General features: G+C 49.6%; 1 protein-coding gene across 1 annotated transcript in view; it reads right to left on the bottom strand.

Annotated features, from left to right (window-relative positions):
- Positions 1-13344, bottom strand: part of ATP2C2 (ATPase, Ca++ transporting, type 2C, member 2) — a 49340-nt gene extending 35996 nt beyond the window's left edge. Inside the window, exons 1-4 of the mRNA XM_015562933.1 lie at positions 13319-13344; positions 11405-11414; positions 3779-3889; positions 1519-1635 (exon numbers count right to left, since the gene is read on the bottom strand). Coding sequence (XP_015418419.1) covers positions 1519-1635; positions 3779-3889; positions 11405-11414; positions 13319-13344 — 264 coding nt within the window. The remainder of the gene's footprint in view (positions 1-1518; positions 1636-3778; positions 3890-11404; positions 11415-13318) is intronic.
- Between the last annotated feature and the right edge of the window lie 3354 nt (positions 13345-16698).

Raw genomic sequence — 16698 nt, forward strand, 5'->3', positions numbered from 1 at the left:
AACTACGGGGGGGGGGCGGGGGGTGTCCTAGTGGAAGGGGCAGGCAGGGCAGAACTGAGCAGGCCCGACTGTAGGAGGAAAATGTGCCCCACAGCCAGTGTGTCTGCCTCCTTCCCTGAACCCCAACTTCCAGGAACCTCCACTACCTCCTTCCAACACCGGGGTTCCAGGAAGCTTCTGGGCAGCCAGAAGACCATTTTGCTGCCAACATGCATCAGTGAATGGCATCCCAGTGCCCTGAGAACCAACCAATGAGCGGGGTGGGGACTGGAGGAGAGTGTGAGGATGCTGCAAAGAGCGCTCTGATTGGTCCCTGAACCAACCAATCAAGAAAGCTTTAAATGCTGAGCCAATAGAACAACAGCTGAAGCCTGGATGGGGTTGGGGCGGGGATTGGGGTTAGGAGAGGCAGGTGTCAGGGCTGGGAGAAGGGGTGCAAAAGGCCAGGGAGAAGAAACTAAGGCAGCCTGAATGCCTTCCGGTATCTGGGAAAATCTGCCTGCTAACTGGGGCTTTCTGAGCTGGCACCGGGTGGGCAGTGGGGATCTTAACTTCTAAACTGGAACTTGCAGCCATATCCATTTCCAATTTTCCTTTCCTCTTCCCAGTGGTTTCCAGGCATTTGATTTGTGCGCCCTCCATTCAGCACCCTGCCTGCACCAACGGCAGCAGTTAAGGGGGCAGGGGCCCTGCAGCTAGGTGCCTGGCTCACGGGCCAGCATTGCACTTGCTGCTGAATGACTTTAGGCTCCAATTGCCAGATACACAATAGGGCACCCAGTAAGATCGGAATTTCAGATAAACAAAAAACTTTTTTTTTTTTGTAGATGTAGGTCCCATGCACCATTTGGGATCTACTTATACTAAAATACTGTTCTTGTTCCTCTGTCTAAAATTCAAATTTAACAGGACATTCTGTGTCTCTATTTGCTAAATCTGGCACCCTTACACAATCTGGAGATATCTCTGTTTCTTTGTATTCACCCTCCTCATCTCAAAATGGAGATTAGGAGGAAGATAAAGTAAGTAAATGTTTACTCACTCAGCTAGCATGGTGCCCGGCAGGTGGAAAACCCTCTGTGAATGTAGCAACTGCTGCTCCTGATCATGGCTGCCTGGGGACTTAGTGAAGCCTCGTGGCTGTCCCTCCTGCTGGCTGAGAGCAGCCTGAGTGCAGGAGAGCCTTCTTTATTTTTGTCGTGCAGATGCCCCACACCCTGGGACTGGTCCAAGGACACCCTCACTGAATATTTAAAGAAAGATTGTCCAGCCAGTGTGGCTTAGTGGTTGAGCATTGACCTATGAACCAGCACATGCCCAGGTTTCGGGCTCAATCCCCAGTGGGAGGCATGCAGGAGGCAACTGATAGATGTCTCTCTCATCAATATTTCTCTCCATCCCTCCCCCTTCCTCTTTCTCTAAAATCAATAAAAAAACTATTTTAAAATATGTTTTTAAAAAAGAAAGACTGCCCGCCCTCCCCATTAGACATACAGGGAATGACACCTCCGGTCCTACCTGATCGAGGTATTTCTTCCACACAGGTTCAGTGTTGTCAGCGATGAACTCGTTCCAGCCGTGGACCAGCCTGCGCTGGGTCACCGAGAACTCTGACAGCCCGTTCTGTAAGTCCACCTGGAGGGAGACGGTCAAGCCCACGCTCACTGGTGGGCCAGTTAGTGCCGAGGAGCCCACGCCACAGAGTCCCCACTCTGCACCCAGCCACTTGCACCACCAAAGACCACAAGCACATAAGGCCAGAGAGAGAAGGAAACGCACAGCCCGATTCTTTTTCAATCAGACGGCACTCCTGCCCTACGATGACCGCGGAAAGCAACATCTCTCGGCCTAAATTTGTCACAGGGAAATGCAGACACACATTTTCTTTTTGGAAAAAAAAAAGTCCTTGGAAAATGGTACAGCCACTGTAACAAAACAATATGGAGCTTCCTCAAAATATCAAAATAGAATACCACATGATCCAGCAATTTCACTTCTGGGTTGTGGATATACCAAAAGAGTTGGAAGAGGATCCTGAAGAGATATTTGTGATGTGTGTTCATAGCAGCATTGTTGTCAATAGCCAAAAGGCGGAAGCAGCAGAAAGGGAGAGACTGTCCAATGGGTGCAGAGTGTGCAAGGTGGATGAGCGCTGGAGATGGGTTGCACAGCAATGTGAATGTGCTCATCACCACCGAGCTGGACACTTGCAAGTTCTTATGATGGGAAGGTTTATGTTGTGCTCTCACCACCGTTAAAAATAAAGTAAAGTAACAGAAAGAAGGCCTGCCCCTAGACACAATACTAGCTAAAGTTATTGTACCGTGCACGCATTGTGCCAGGCACAGCTTCAAGCTCTTTACACAAACTAACATTAAAATAGTTCACTTGAGTTGGTAATTGCATAAGGAAATGGCACTGTTCTGGCTGCAGCAAGGGTACCCTTGTTTTTAAAAAGTTGACAAGACAGCTCTCCCAGGTGGTAGAGGTGGCAGGGAACATTGAATTGATTTCTGTATTCCTTTCAGGAAAGAAAATCAAGCTCACTTTCCAGGTGGTGTAAAAAGTCTAGGCAAAGAAAAAAAATATTTCCTTCCTCTCTCCAAATACTAACCAGCAGGACTTGAATTTAAACAGACTTTTGAATTCTTCTCCAGGAAAGCCTGGCATGAAACACAGACATCCAACTTCCCTGAAATTGTGGCCCGTGCCCTTTACTAGTTATGTCTTTTGTTTGTTTCTTTCTTTGTTTTTACCAAGTGTGGTGGGCTATGAGTGAACACACAAACACAACATTATGTTTGCTCAGTTTTCTAGATAAAGAAAATTAAACACATGAAGCAAGCACGTCCTTCAGAAGAGTTTTATAGAGTGGGGTGCTCCCTTCCCTTCCCTCCCCTCTCCTCCCCTCCCCTCCCCTTTCTTTTCTTTTTTTAGTTTTGCACTGGCCAGGAATTCAAATTCACTTGAGAAACTTGTAAGAATTTGGTTTCTGGAATTGGCAACATCATAGATGATAAAAGATGAAGGGTGAGAAGAGGAGGTGGTTAAGAACTTGAGCTTTGGCCCCAGCCGATTTGGCTCAGCAGATAGAGTACTGGCCTGCGGGCTGAAGGGTCCCGGGTTCGATTCCGGTCAAGGGCATATGCCCGGGTTGCAGGCTCGTTTCCCAGTAGGGGGCCAGGAGGCAGCCAATCAATGATTCTCTCTCATCATTGATGTCTCTATCTCTCTCTCCCTCTCCCCTCCTTTCTGAAATCAATAAATATTTTTTTTAAAAAGAATTTGATGTCAAAACACCTGGATTCACCACTGGCTGTGCTACTGTATAGCTGTGTGTGTTATGACTTCTCTATGTCTGATCCAGAGAAACAAGTAATTGAGCCTCTGGGAGAGGGGGGTGCCAGTCCTCTGCTAAGGGCCTCACAGGAAATCAGAACAGTTCAACTTAGAGGGAGGGAGGGAGAAGGAGAGGGAGGGAAAGACCTACATAGATGTAAGAGAGAAACATTGATGGGTTTCTCCCACATGTGCACTAACTAGGAATCGAACCAGAAACTTAGGTATGTGCCCTAAGGAACTGAACCCGAAACCCTGCGGTGCACGGGATGACGCTCCAACCAGCTGAGCCACCCGGCCAGGGCAATAGCATTCTTTAAACAATGATAACAAAAGTGTCAGCACAGAATTCTAAAGCAGCTTTCAGGACACTGTGTTCCTTTCTGCTTCATCTAAAACCTTTCCCACAACTGGCATCAAGTGCAAATCCAATTCTTACGTAAAGTGCTTCGGCCAAATCCTCTCTGCGGCATTTGCTCGCCTCCTTGGGTGGCAGGGCTGCCACCGTCTTCTCCTTCTCGATGGCTTTCAACTCACATTGTTCATCAAACTGTGAACAAAACAGATGGCTGTTAAGCAAGTTGAGGTTTTATGTTTATGCGCGTCTTTTGTTTGTTTTCGTTAATCCTCACCCGATGATATTTTTCCATTGACTTTTAGAGAGAGTGGGAGAGAGGGAAAGACAGGGAGAAACTTCGAAGTAAGAGAAATACATCGACTGGTTGCCTCCTGCACGCGCCCTGATCAGGGTCTGGGCCAGGGAAGAGTTCCCAACCGAGGTCCGTAGGCCGGCGCTCTATCCACTGAGCCAAACCGGCTAGGGCCTGATGCGTGTTTGGCTCAGTGGATAGAGCGTCGGCCTGCGGACTCAAGGGTCCCAGGTTTGATTCTGGTCAAGGGCATGTACCTTGGTTGCGGGCACATCCCCAGTAGGGGGTGTGCAGGAGGCAGCTGATCGATGTTTCTCTCTCATCGATGTTTCTAACTCTCTATCCCTCTCCCTTCCTCTCTGTAAAAAAATCAATAAAATAAAGTCTGACATAAATTAGAAAGTGGGCGGATCTTCACTGCACAGATCAAAGTGTCACAGACTGAGTCATATAACCAGCCTCCTAACCACGAAACGGACAAGCCGGCCCCAGGAGCTCCTGCAGGCAACCTGACTCCTTAGAGGGGAATGGCCGTCATGGTCTTGCCACCATAGATTAATGTTCCTGGGGTTTGAAGTTGATATAAATGGTTACGTGTAACACATACTCTCTCCCATCTGGTTCCCTTCTATTCAGTGTTGTTAGTGAGAGTCACCAAGGCCGTCGCATGCAGCAATGGTTTGCTAATTCTCATGGTTGTATAATATTCCACTGAGTAACCATAGCAGCCCCCCTCCTCATCCATGGTTTCAGTTACCCACAGTCAACTGTGGTCCGAAAACACTAAATAGGGAAGTCCAGAAATAAAAAAATGTACAAGCTTCAAACTGCTCTCTGTTCCGAGTAGTGTGATGAAATCTTGCCCCCACCTACTCCATCCCGCCTGAGGTGTGAATCATCCCTTTGTCCGTGTACCCACGCTGTGTACGCTCCTCATCTCAGTCACAGCTGTCTTGGTTATCTGATGCACTGTCACTGTATGGCAGTGCTGTATTCAAGTAACCTTTATTTACTTGGGAATGGCCCCAATGCACAAGAGTCGTGACGCTGGCAACTCAGATATGCAATAAAAATTAAAACAAAAATAAAAAGTCAGGCCGGTGTGGCTCAGCGGTTGAGCGTCAACCTATGAACCAGGAGGTCATGGTTCAATTCCCGGTCGGGACATATGCCCAGGTTGTGGGCTCGATCCCCAGTGTGGGGGTGTCCAGGAGGCAGCCAATCAATGATGTTCTCTCATCATTGATGTTTCTATTTCTCTCTCCATCTCCCTTCCACTCTGAAATCAGTAAAAATATATATTTTTAAAAAGTCATAAAGCGCTTTCTTTAAGTGAAAGGGTATATATGTACAGAACAAAACCCCATAGTATGTATAGGGCTCAGTACTGTCTGAGGTTTCAGGCATCCACCGAGGGTCTTGGAACATATGCCCAGCAGATAAGGGGGACCACTGTACACCACGATGTATTCATTTGTTCTGCTGTTGTTGGACATTCGGGTTGTTTCCGGTTGTTGGCTAATACTGACACATCTGTTTTTAAAGCAACCTTATTTAATAGAATCGGAACTCACAAGGCTGACAGAGCAGGGCAACAGTTTACATAGTTGGAGCCCTGAACCTTGAACTCCTGGGATTCTCCATCAGCTTGCAGCATATTGTAGAGTGTCCCTGATGGAGACAGGGGTCTCACAGTCTCTGAACTAGCCCAAGAAAGGGGGAGCCCCGCTGAGCTCTGGGTGTCTGACAGGCCTGGGAAGAAGCATAGGAAACACCTGGAGAGCCCGGGAGGACATAACACAGAAAACATCTCAGAATCCAGAAAACATGCAGTGCTTTTGCAGAATTATTCTGAGAATTCCTATGCCCAGGACACGATAACAATCTGTTCCTTTTCTACCAGGTTGTTGGGCCTGGGAAGGAGGAAGGGCTCACCTCTCCCCTCTTCCTGCAGCCAGAGCAGAGGCCGCAAAGTCCTCTCTTCCTTCTCACCAGCCCGCGCCCCCCCCTCCGCCCTCCCGACAGCTCCCACATGCCTGACTCGCTTAGAAATGTTCTACTAACCACCTCTGTCCCCGGGGTGCTGCCCGCCTAGGCAGGGGCCAGGAAGCACGCAGAGATGGCACAGGCCACTCAGCAGGCTCCTCCGCCGGCGTGAGCTTTCCTTAGGCCGCCGTCACGGTTGCTGTATGAGACTCACTAAGAAAACTGTGCCCCTCAACATGACACAGAATGCTGCTTCTGTCCTCACGTACCAGGTGAAGGGCTCCATTCTCACTCACACCACAGACAGGGGCGTGCTCCCCTAAAGGACCTGCTCCCCCGGCTGGGCTTGGTCTTGCCATTTCTTTGCGGCATGACCATACCTGATTCACTTCTTGTTCAGCATCCTGCGTGACCCTGGAAATGTAAATCCAGGCCTCTCTCTCCCTCCCCCCACCTCTCTGCCCTCCTCTCTCACACACACACCATGCCTGAAACACGTGGGGAGATTCCAGTTGCTCTGAGGAGGAAAACCCAGCAGCCTTCAGTGGGCTTCAGCAGGCCCCACATGCCCACCCCCCATGTTCGCCCACAAGCCTGGTACGTTTGGGCAGCAGCACACCAGCTCACAGCCTTCTTCCGGGGCCCCTGAGACACATACTGTCCATGGAGGAGCCCTGTGCCCCCCAGGAAGGGGCCTTGCTAGTGGCCCTAAAGGAGTCCCATGCACATTCCGTGGCCACCACACCAGACTCTAAGGCAGGATTCTCAGCTAGGGGCGGTTTGCCCCCAGGAGACTTGGGGCAACATCTGGAGGCACGTCTGGTTATCATAACTGGGGGGCGAGGGTGCTGCTGCGTCTGGTGGGTAGAGGCACACATGCTTCCAAGCACCCCCCAAAGCACAGGACAGCCCTCCCCCTCCCCCCTGCCAATGATCTGGAACAAAAAGGTCAGCAGTACTGAGGGTGAGACACTGCTTGGAGATAGATGGATTATTCTGTCTTGACATCTTCCCAGATCAGATCAGTCAACCTGCTCTACCCTCAGCATCCTGACTTCTTTGTGATGCCACCGACACAGTCACCAGCGAGTGGCCGTCATTAAACACCTTTATCCGCTCACAATGCAGCCACTCCAGAAGGCGGGACCAATGTCTGGTACCCCGGGCTGCTCCCCAAGCATCTGTCAATCAGAGCTCAGGACACCACTGGAAATGTGCATGCAGTTATTTCTGCTGGCCGTGTGGAACGAATACAGGCTCTCAGCCACAAGCCTCAGTTTACCCAACTGTCATTTCCTCATCTGCCAAATGGGGTCGATGATGTCTTCCTGGTCATGCTTTCGCAGAATCAAGCAAGTGCATACATATCAATGGCTTAATGCAGCCCAGACCCACTGGGAGCTCCCGGTAAATGCCGGCTCAGGACGCCCTGTGGGGACCAGGCCTCAGCACTTGGCTGGAAACACGGTGATGGTGACATTGCTTGGGTGGCTCAGCTACGTTTAGGAAACTCAAGAACAGGAAGGAGCAGAGTGCAACAAAAGGAGCACAGAGGTTGGAATGGCACAGACCAGGTTCAAATCCTGCTCTGTTACTGACCCGCCCGGTAGGGATGAAACCAATTCATAGAGACAGGAAGGAGAATGGTGGCTGCCAGGGGCTGGGGAGGGGAAGGGCAGGAATATTTAATGGGGACAGGGTTTCAGTCAGGGACAATGAAAACGTTCTGGATGCCAACAGTGGTGATAGTTGTTCAACAATGCGAATGTACTTAATGCTGCTGAACTGTACATTTAAAAATGGTTAAGCCCAGCCGGCCTGGCGCAGTGGTTGAGTGTTGACCTATGAACCAGGAGGTCAGGGTTCAATTCCTGGCCGGGGCACATACCTGGGTTGTGGGCTCGATCCCCAGTGTGGGACGTGCAGGAGGAGACTAATCAATGATGCTTTCTCATCATTGATGTTCTATTTCTCTCTCCCTCTCCTTTCCTCTCTGAAATCAATATTTTAAAAATAGGTATATTTTTAAATGGTTAAGATAGTAAATGTTATATATATTTTACCATAATAAAAAAATATCCAGAAAATCAACAAAACAACTCCCCTGCCTTTGTGGGTCAAGGTTAGCAGGAGTCACCCTAGCCGGTGCTGCTCAATGATTGGAGCATTGGCCTGCAAACCAAGGGGCTCAGGTTTGATTTCTGGTCAAGGGTATGTACCTGGGTTGCAGGTTTGATCCCCCCGCCCCAAGGAGTGCATGGGGGAGGCAACCAACTCTGGCATCCAAGTTTCTCTCTCTCTCTGCTCCCTCCCTCCCTTCCTTCCTTCCTCTCTCCCCCTCCAACCCTCCCTTCCATTCTCTCTAAAAATCAATGGGAAAATTATACTTGGGTGAGGACTAACAAAAAGGCTAGCGGGAGTGCACACCCTTTCCCAGGAATTGGTGGGCTCTGACTGGTGCAGGGCAGGGCTGCCCAAGCTTTGGGAGCCAGCCAAGTGGCTGGAAGAGGCCTGTGGGGTTAAGGGGGAGGGGCAGGGACAGGCAGCCTGGAGAGGAGGTCTGGCTGAGGACACGCCTGCCTACCATGGGGGCAGAGTCTGAGACCAAGTGGGAGGGCCCCTGGCCTCCAAAGTAAAAGCCATCTACACACTCCCAGGTATGTGACCACAGAACTGAAAGCAGGGACTCACATAAATGCATGTTAATGGGTGATCCCAGCAGCACCATCCACAAAGCTAGTGCCCAACCATGAGTGGTGGACAAACACCATGTGCTCCAGCCACACAGCAGAACATTATTCAGCCGCAAAAAGGACTGGGGTGCTGATACCTGCTATGCTGTGGGTTGAATTGTTTCCCCTCAAAAAAACATATTGTGAAGTCCTGACCCCAGGGGAGGGGGGTGGGAGTGACTGCTAATGGGGTGAGGTTTCCTTTAGGGGTGACACAAATGTTCTGGAACCCTCTTTCCAGGTTCCACTAGAAGTAGTGGTCTCACAGTGCTGTGAATGTCCTAGATGCCACTGAATTGTTCACTTTAAGATGGTTAATTTTATGTTATGTGAATTTCACCTCAATAAAATAAAAAAAGATGAAGCCATTATAGGTCACAGATAGGAACTCCCTCCACAATCTTGAACCCCTGGAGGTCTCAGACCTCCGCCCTGCCCTGCCACCCCCTCTCCCCGCCCTGCCACCCCCTCCGCCTTTCATCTCCTCTGTCCCCACTCTCTCCCAGAAGCATTTCAATATTCTTTCAGGTTTTCCACCTGAATCAGAGCCTCCTGCCTGGGCTCACAATGGAGACATCCACACTTCCTCCTCGCATTTGCCACAATCAAGCTCGGTAACAAAGTCATCCACACTCGCTATCTCCAATTTTTCACCTCCCATCCACTTCTCAACCCATTTGGGGGTCTCCCAGGTCCCTCCTGGGGTCCGAGGCTGCTAGGATGTGGCCCGGGACCTGAAACGTCACCCGTGAAGGCTCACTATGTCTCGTTCTCAGAGAGCAGAGTCCTTGGGCCTGGGACTGAGCACGTGGCCTCGGGCCCCTGCCCGCAATGGGGTGACTTCTGCACAGGGTGCTCACGTGTGGCCTTCTCGCTCCCTTAGGGCACATGCTTTGTAGGCGTCTGTCCGGCTTGTGTCACGACATGCTCCATTGGTAACGAGTGGCACGTCCTGATGGAGGTCAGGCGCCCTGTGGGGCACCCCTGACGCTCGCTTCCTGTCAAACCTGAGTCAGGGGGAGCCCCCCTCCCTTCTCCTTTGTGTCTCCTTTTTTTTTTAAAGTTCTTTTTTATTAAGGTGAGAGCCACCTAGCATAAAATTAACCATTTTAGAGAGTTCAGTGACATTTAGCACATTCCCAATGTTGTCCAACCACCACCTCTATCTAGTTCTGAGACATTTCCATCACCCCAAAAGGAGACCGCATCCCATTATCAGTCACCCCCCATTCTCTCTCCCCTCCCCACCCCCCACCTCCAGCTCCCGGCAACCACCCCTCCGCTGTCTGTCTCTATGGACCGACCTACTCTGCATATTTCGTACAAATGGAATCACACAGCACGTGACCTTTTGTGCTTGCTTTGTGACCCCCAAAGTATTGTTTGCCCACAGCAAACAGACCCACGCTGGCAGCCCAGGGCAGGCGATGGTGAGAGGGGCCTCCCTGAGCCCCGAGGAAATAGTCTGGAACGAGGATGTCTTAGAGTGTTTCCCCAAGCTGACAGCTCAGCGCCAATATTTAACCGAGCGGAGGCTTCCGGAGGGAACCGCACAGGGCAAACAGGACATTGCTGAGAGACAGCTGGCTGAGAGAGCGCGCACGTGGCACCTGGGGGCGGGCCAGCCTCCTGAGCCAGAACTGGGCTCTCTCTGCCCTTCCTCCGGGCTCAGAGTCAGTTCATTTCAAGCACTGACTGGCTTAGACCCCAAGGATTGCTTCCCTGTTCAATGACTGATGCAAGCACTTATTTCTTCAACGTATTTGTCCAAATCCACCCGTTGGCTGCCTTAGTTTCCCCTCCAGATAGTGGGGGTTATAACAGCAGCGACTACAAAGTTGAGGAACCTCTGGGATCTTGTAAAAATATACCTGCCACGGCCTATCCTGATGGCTAGGTCAACAGAGTGGGGCCTGCTTTTCAGGATTCCTAAAAGCCCAGGTGATTCTAGTACGCAGCCAGAGCTACGCTGAGGTACCTGGCTGGAGATGCATTTAAAGACCAACCCTATAGAGTCCTGTTCTTAAGAGGCCACCACGTTGGAGGGCAGAAAAGCCCACGGCTCGCAGGCCAAACAACCAGGCGGGAAGTGCCTGGGCCCTGGAGAGGCGTGGGAGTCCAAGCAGGTGCCCCCAAGTCTTTCTAGAAGTTGGACCGTCAAGGGAAGGAGCTAGACAATACAGGCGTGTCCAACTAACAGGTTACAGCTAACAGGCCATGATGATGACAGGACAAAACAGCCAATCTGAGTTGTGTACCTGGGTGCCATTCTGCACGTGTGCACCTGAGTAACCCACCAGGATGCAGCCTGGAGCCTCTCCAGTTCCCAGAAGTTTCCCTCGTGCCCTTTTCACCCTGCGAAAGCTGACCAGCATTTGGACTTCTATCAACATGGATGTGTTCTGCCTGTTTTGGGACCCCACACACATAACATCACATCAGGTACTCTTATGTCTGGCTACTCTCAATCAATGTCATTTACTGAGATTCATCTGTGCTGTTCCATGAACGTGGTTTCACAGCTGGGATTCATTCTCTTTCATTGCTGTGTAGTATTTCAGGTATCCCACGGCATGGATGTGCCATAATTTATTTTACTACTAGAGGCCCGATGCACGCAATTCATGCAAGAGTAGGCCTTCCTTCCCCCGGCTGCCAGCACCGGCTTCCCTCTGGCCACTGGCAGGCACCTGGGACCAAGGCTTCCCTCACAGCCTCAGCTTCATCTGGAGGGTTGTCAGGAAGGATGTCAGGTCTAATTAGCATATTACGCTTTTATTATTATAGATTTGCATGTGATTGGGCACTTAGTCTAGTCTGGCCTATCATACACGACACTGCTACGAACAGTCTTTGAGCAGATATAAGCCCTCATTTCTCCTGGGCACATCCGCAGAAGTGGAACTGCTGGGCCACAGGTATCCACCCCGTGGGTTATAGTAGACACTGCCAACCAGTTTTCCCAGGAGTGGTACCAGTAGCAATAGGTTGGGAAGAAAAAGATGTACAATATTGTACCACATTAGCCGATGTAACACAAAAAGGAGAGTGCGTATTTGCTTGTTTATAAGGCACACCTCACACCAGGCTGGAAGACAGAGGCAGTGAGAGGCTCCTACTGGACACCCTTTGGTACCTTTTTGAATCCTGCACCACAGTCAGAATTGATGATACAAGGAGGGAAAACCCAGTCCTGACCAAGCATGGGGGCAGAGCCTGTGCAGGAGGGGGCTTCCTAGTACAGGAATGCTCAGAAAAGGAAAGACAGAGCAGGTGAGCAGATTAACTCAGGAAGGTGGGGGAAGAAGAGCCCTAGGCAGGGCATGGTGTGGGCAAAGCGGTGCACAGAGGAGCCAGGAGGAGGCCGGCTCTCTGTGGAGCACAGGAAACAGGAGGCGGGATCCTAGGCCAAGAGCATCACAAATGGACTCAAGAGGACCTGCTCAACACCTTTCAATGTCAGGGGGGAACGCCTAAATGTAGCAAGCCAGGGGGAGGGAGCAGCACGAGGCCCACATCTCACTAATCTCGGCTTTAATTCTAGTTCCCCCAGCTACCAGCTGTGGGACCTTCAGCAAGTCCCCGAACTTCTATGGAAGCATCCATCTTCTATAAAAACTGTGGTTTGAAATTTTAACCTGCTATTTTGGCTTCTGTAAACGCTTGCTAGCTTAAATGATAAGGAAAATAAGACTACGCCCATTCCAGAGAGGCCATAAACCATCCCCAGATCGAGTTATCAGTGCTGGCGCCAGGCCAGGCCTTTGGTTGAGGTCTCAAAGCCCCAGCACATAGGGCTCTTTAAGAACTTGGAAAAGGGACAGGAAAAACCCTTGTTTGGGAGACAAAGAACTGGAAAAAAGTATAAATAGGGAAAGCTTCCTCCATGTTGTTTGCCCAGCATTTGAAAGGCATTTTTCTCTGGGCCTGCACTTAATAATCATAATCATAATCATAAAGTGTAACTCCAGTTCTCTAAGCATTGCTTGGCTTTTCTCCGGTCTTCTGCAAACTATGAGCCTCAGTTTTCCCCTCTGTCAAATGGGAATAAGGTGATCCATAAGGAGGATTGCTGAGGCAGGGCTTCTCCAACTCTAGTCAAGATGGGTTCAGAGGTGTTTCCCGGTCCTTGAAATTATATCTAGGACCTGTGTGTGTGTGTGTGTGTGTGTGTGTGTGTGTGTGTGTGTGTAATGGTGGTGTGGCCCCAGCAGCAAAGAGCTACAATAGGATGAAATTTGACATCCAGAGCACATATCTTGTTTACAGGCCGTCAGTGCAGTCAAGGCCCAAGTGAGGAGGTGGCCAAGCTAGGTGGTGGCCAGTTCGACCCCGAGCCAACAATTGGTTGGCAAGGTGAGGAGACTTCTTATATTCAGGGAGGTTGTGCAATAAGTAAATATACTAAGGATAATGGGAGCTGCCCTTCTCACCGTTGGTGAAGGGAGTTACACACACAGAGAGCTGGCACTGACCCTGCGGAATTGATTGATTGAAATCTATGGTTTCTCTCTCTCTCTCTCTCACACACACACACACACACACACACACACAGACACACACCCTCCTCTGAGAGGGCCTAGAAGCAGTGACACCCACCAGCATGCGCACACCTCGCCCCAGATCTGGTTCTCCATGCCACTCTTCCAGTAAAAAGAGCCGAGAATCCTAGGAGAATTGGCTGATCCAGGGCTGGGGCAGGGAAGGTACCAAACGAGGCTGGAATTTCTTACTGTGCCAGAAAGTAGGAATGTGCTCAAAGAATGAAAAAAAAATGTCCAAGATTCAAGATGTCACCATGGAGAGGCTCCTGTTGGCCAAATCTGGGACAATCTGAACATCAAAATGAGGGATGCTAACAAAATTTTACACCCTTAATAAAATAGGAATCCATGACTTGACAATGATACCTGAATGAGGAAATAAATGACCAAATACGTAGAAGGGGAAGCTCTTCCTCGTACCAAGATGCCAAGTAACCAAGGAGGGAGGAATTAGCAGATACTGTAAGAGTAATTGATTCGAGCAAAGATCACCAATGGATGCTAAAACTAAAGGTCTGAGAAACAGGCTACAGACAACCTCAACATGGCTCTCCATAAAATACTTATTAATGACAGTGGGGAAAACAGCAACTTATAGAGAGAAACCAGGCCAGGAGAGAGAAAACTCCAGCACAGAATCCAGGTAGCCCTGGGTTCCAACCCTGGACAGGCCACTGCACCCTCAAAGCCTCAGATTTCTGCGGGGACGTTTGTAAGGATTCAAAATAACGTGGAGCCTCCACAGATGTCCATTGGAACATTGTTCTAATCTTTAAACTGGAAACCATCTGAATGCCCATCCATGAGTTAAATAAAAATGCCTACACAGCAAGAAACTGCTCCTGAACTATACTAGTATATACTGCAGAAATGGGGAGGGTGCAGGTGCACAGAATTACCCTATGTATATTTTTAAAAACATAGGTTTAAAAAAAAAGGTTATCTAAGTGGTTAGAGCATTGGCCTGGTCAAGGGCATGTTCTTTGGTTGCAAGTTTGATCCCCGGACCTGGTCAGGGTGTATGCAGAAGGCAATCAGTCAATGTGTCTCTCTCACATCAATGTTTCTCTCACTCTCTCTCTGTGTGTCTCCCTCCCTCCCTCCTCTCTCCCTTCCGCTCTCTCTAAATATCAATGGTGAAAATATCCTTGGGTGAGAATTTAAAAAAAAAGCATCGAGTTGGGTGTGAATAATAAATACTGTGGTCAGGTGCTGCCCTAAAAGCTTCCCGTGACCATTCCACTCCACAGCAGATCTCTGCCATGTGTGCAGTCATGACCTCACGTACAGAAGGAAAACCAGGGCCTTGCAGACTGAGGAACGTGCTCAAGGTCTCACTGCTGGCAAGCGGCAGAACCAGAATGCGCATCTAGGTAGCCGGGATCACAGACTCTAGTGCTGCTACCACAGCCTTTCAGGAACTGCAAGGAAAGGGGCCAGGGCCGCCCAAGCAAACAGCCATCTGATTACTGCAGACTGATTAGATGCAAACAGTACCCATGACCTCAAAACACACCAAGGAGGAAAGTGGGAGCAAAGTGGGGGAGTGAAGGAGAATTTCACATTGTGCAAGTTTTCCTTGCAGTTTATGAAAATAACCATGACACATTTAGGAAGGAAAAAAGAAAGGGAGAAAAAAATATATATATATAGTTCCTGGTTCATAGAAAATAGATTTTAAAAAATCTAATAGGAGCATAATTCAATGAAGGCAAAACTGTCACTCAAATGTCAATATGCTGGTATTGGGGGGAACAGTCACAATTGCATGGGGGACAATAATCGTGACACGCTGAAGGGGTGAGAGTTTCTCTGTGGCTCAGAGAGAAAACCAGTGGCATCATCGTGCAGCAGGTGCTCGAGGCATCCATGAGTTTATAACCCTCAAATGTCGCACCACTGAGAGGTGCCACCCCATTGCCAGTGGGGCTTGGTGTGAATTCAGTCTTTGTACACAGCTGCCTGCCACAGTCGATGAGCAGCAAGACGGTCATCAAGCCCAAGTGAAGAAATATTCTTTCCACAATGCCCGCCGCTCACCTCCTCTCCCAGTGACCCAGCCAGTTCTACAGTTACCCACTGACAGCCTTCCAAGCGGGCGTTCACAGGCTGCTGGTCCCAAACTAAACCAGCAAACACAGTTCTGAGACACTTAAATGCCATTTTGTACATGTAAGTAGACATTCTCAGCCTGAGCATTATCAAAATCCAATTTAAAAGAGTCTAAATAAATAGAACTTAAGACTAATAAAAACACTATCAAAACTCGCTAACTCTGGATCATACCATGCACGCGGTTTTTATGTGAATGATCTCATCTAAGAAACGATTTCTTCCTACCACTGAGAAGAAAGCTTCTCTCTGCTGACCTGATGGTTGGGTAGCTTTCTTTCTACCACGGCAGCCTCTAAGACACCCCCCAACCACCCCAGCCTCCCCGAATTCACATCCTAGTAATCCTGCCCCCTTGAGAGTAGGCTAGGCCATTCATCCTTGGGGAAGCATCCTGGAGGCAGCCCTGGGGAGAGGACTATCTAGCCAGGCTCAGAGACCCGCAAGCAACCACGGGAGTGAGCATGGGAGCCGATCCTCCCCCTGCCATTACACGAGTCTGCTGGAACTCAGCCTTCCCCCTGCAGAGTTCCAGGAGGATGAATCCGCTCACCAACCAGGAAGGCAGTACAGGTGGAGCCAGGTAGTCTCAGTTAAGAGGTGGGAGCCCTGAGGGTCCAAGACAACTTTCACCGAGTCATACCTGGAAGCAGGTATTTCTGGTCCAGCATTCTCCTTACCCAGCCATCAGGTCAGCAGAGAGAAGCTTTCTTCCCAGTAATAAAGGGGGTTTCTCTTACACTTTTCTTTTCATTACAATGGAAATACAGCCAGAGTGAGATGTCCTTAGGAGCCATGAGAACTGTGCTTAGTTCCTGCCTCTGATGCTTCAAACTCTGCCTCCATACTAGTTCCGTCTCAACCACCTGTCCCCCACCCAGTCACTCTGTTCTTTATTCTCCATCACATCTGGGACCTCTGCATGTTAAACATCTCTTGGTTTCTCTGTTGGCTGTCAGCCTCCCCCAGGAACTCTGTTTTGTAGAGAAGTGCTGTTAGCGCCTGGCCCCGCTGTGAGCCTTGACATCCCCATCTCTCACGGTTATAATAACACTTCTCTTGAACTGAAGAGACCCAGGAGGAAAGGCAGCAAGTTCTCAACAGTAACCACTATTATAACTGGGTGACGGGGCAAAGTGGTTGGGAGGTTGAGACTGCCCAGCGCGCCGTGTACAACATGTGCTCATAAAAGAGTGAGGACTATTGTGGAAACAATCACTGTAACAAACTCTGCTTCTTTTTTCAGATTTCTTGAGAGGAAAAAGAGTTCCAATTGGAGGGCATAAAAGTGAGAGCAAAGGAGGTGTTCGGGCTCTGAGCTGAGCTGGCAGTAAG

The sequence above is a fragment of the Myotis davidii genome, unplaced genomic scaffold (assembly GCF_000327345.1).
Source record: "Myotis davidii unplaced genomic scaffold, ASM32734v1 scaffold77, whole genome shotgun sequence".
NCBI lineage: Eukaryota > Metazoa > Chordata > Mammalia > Chiroptera > Vespertilionidae > Myotis > Myotis davidii.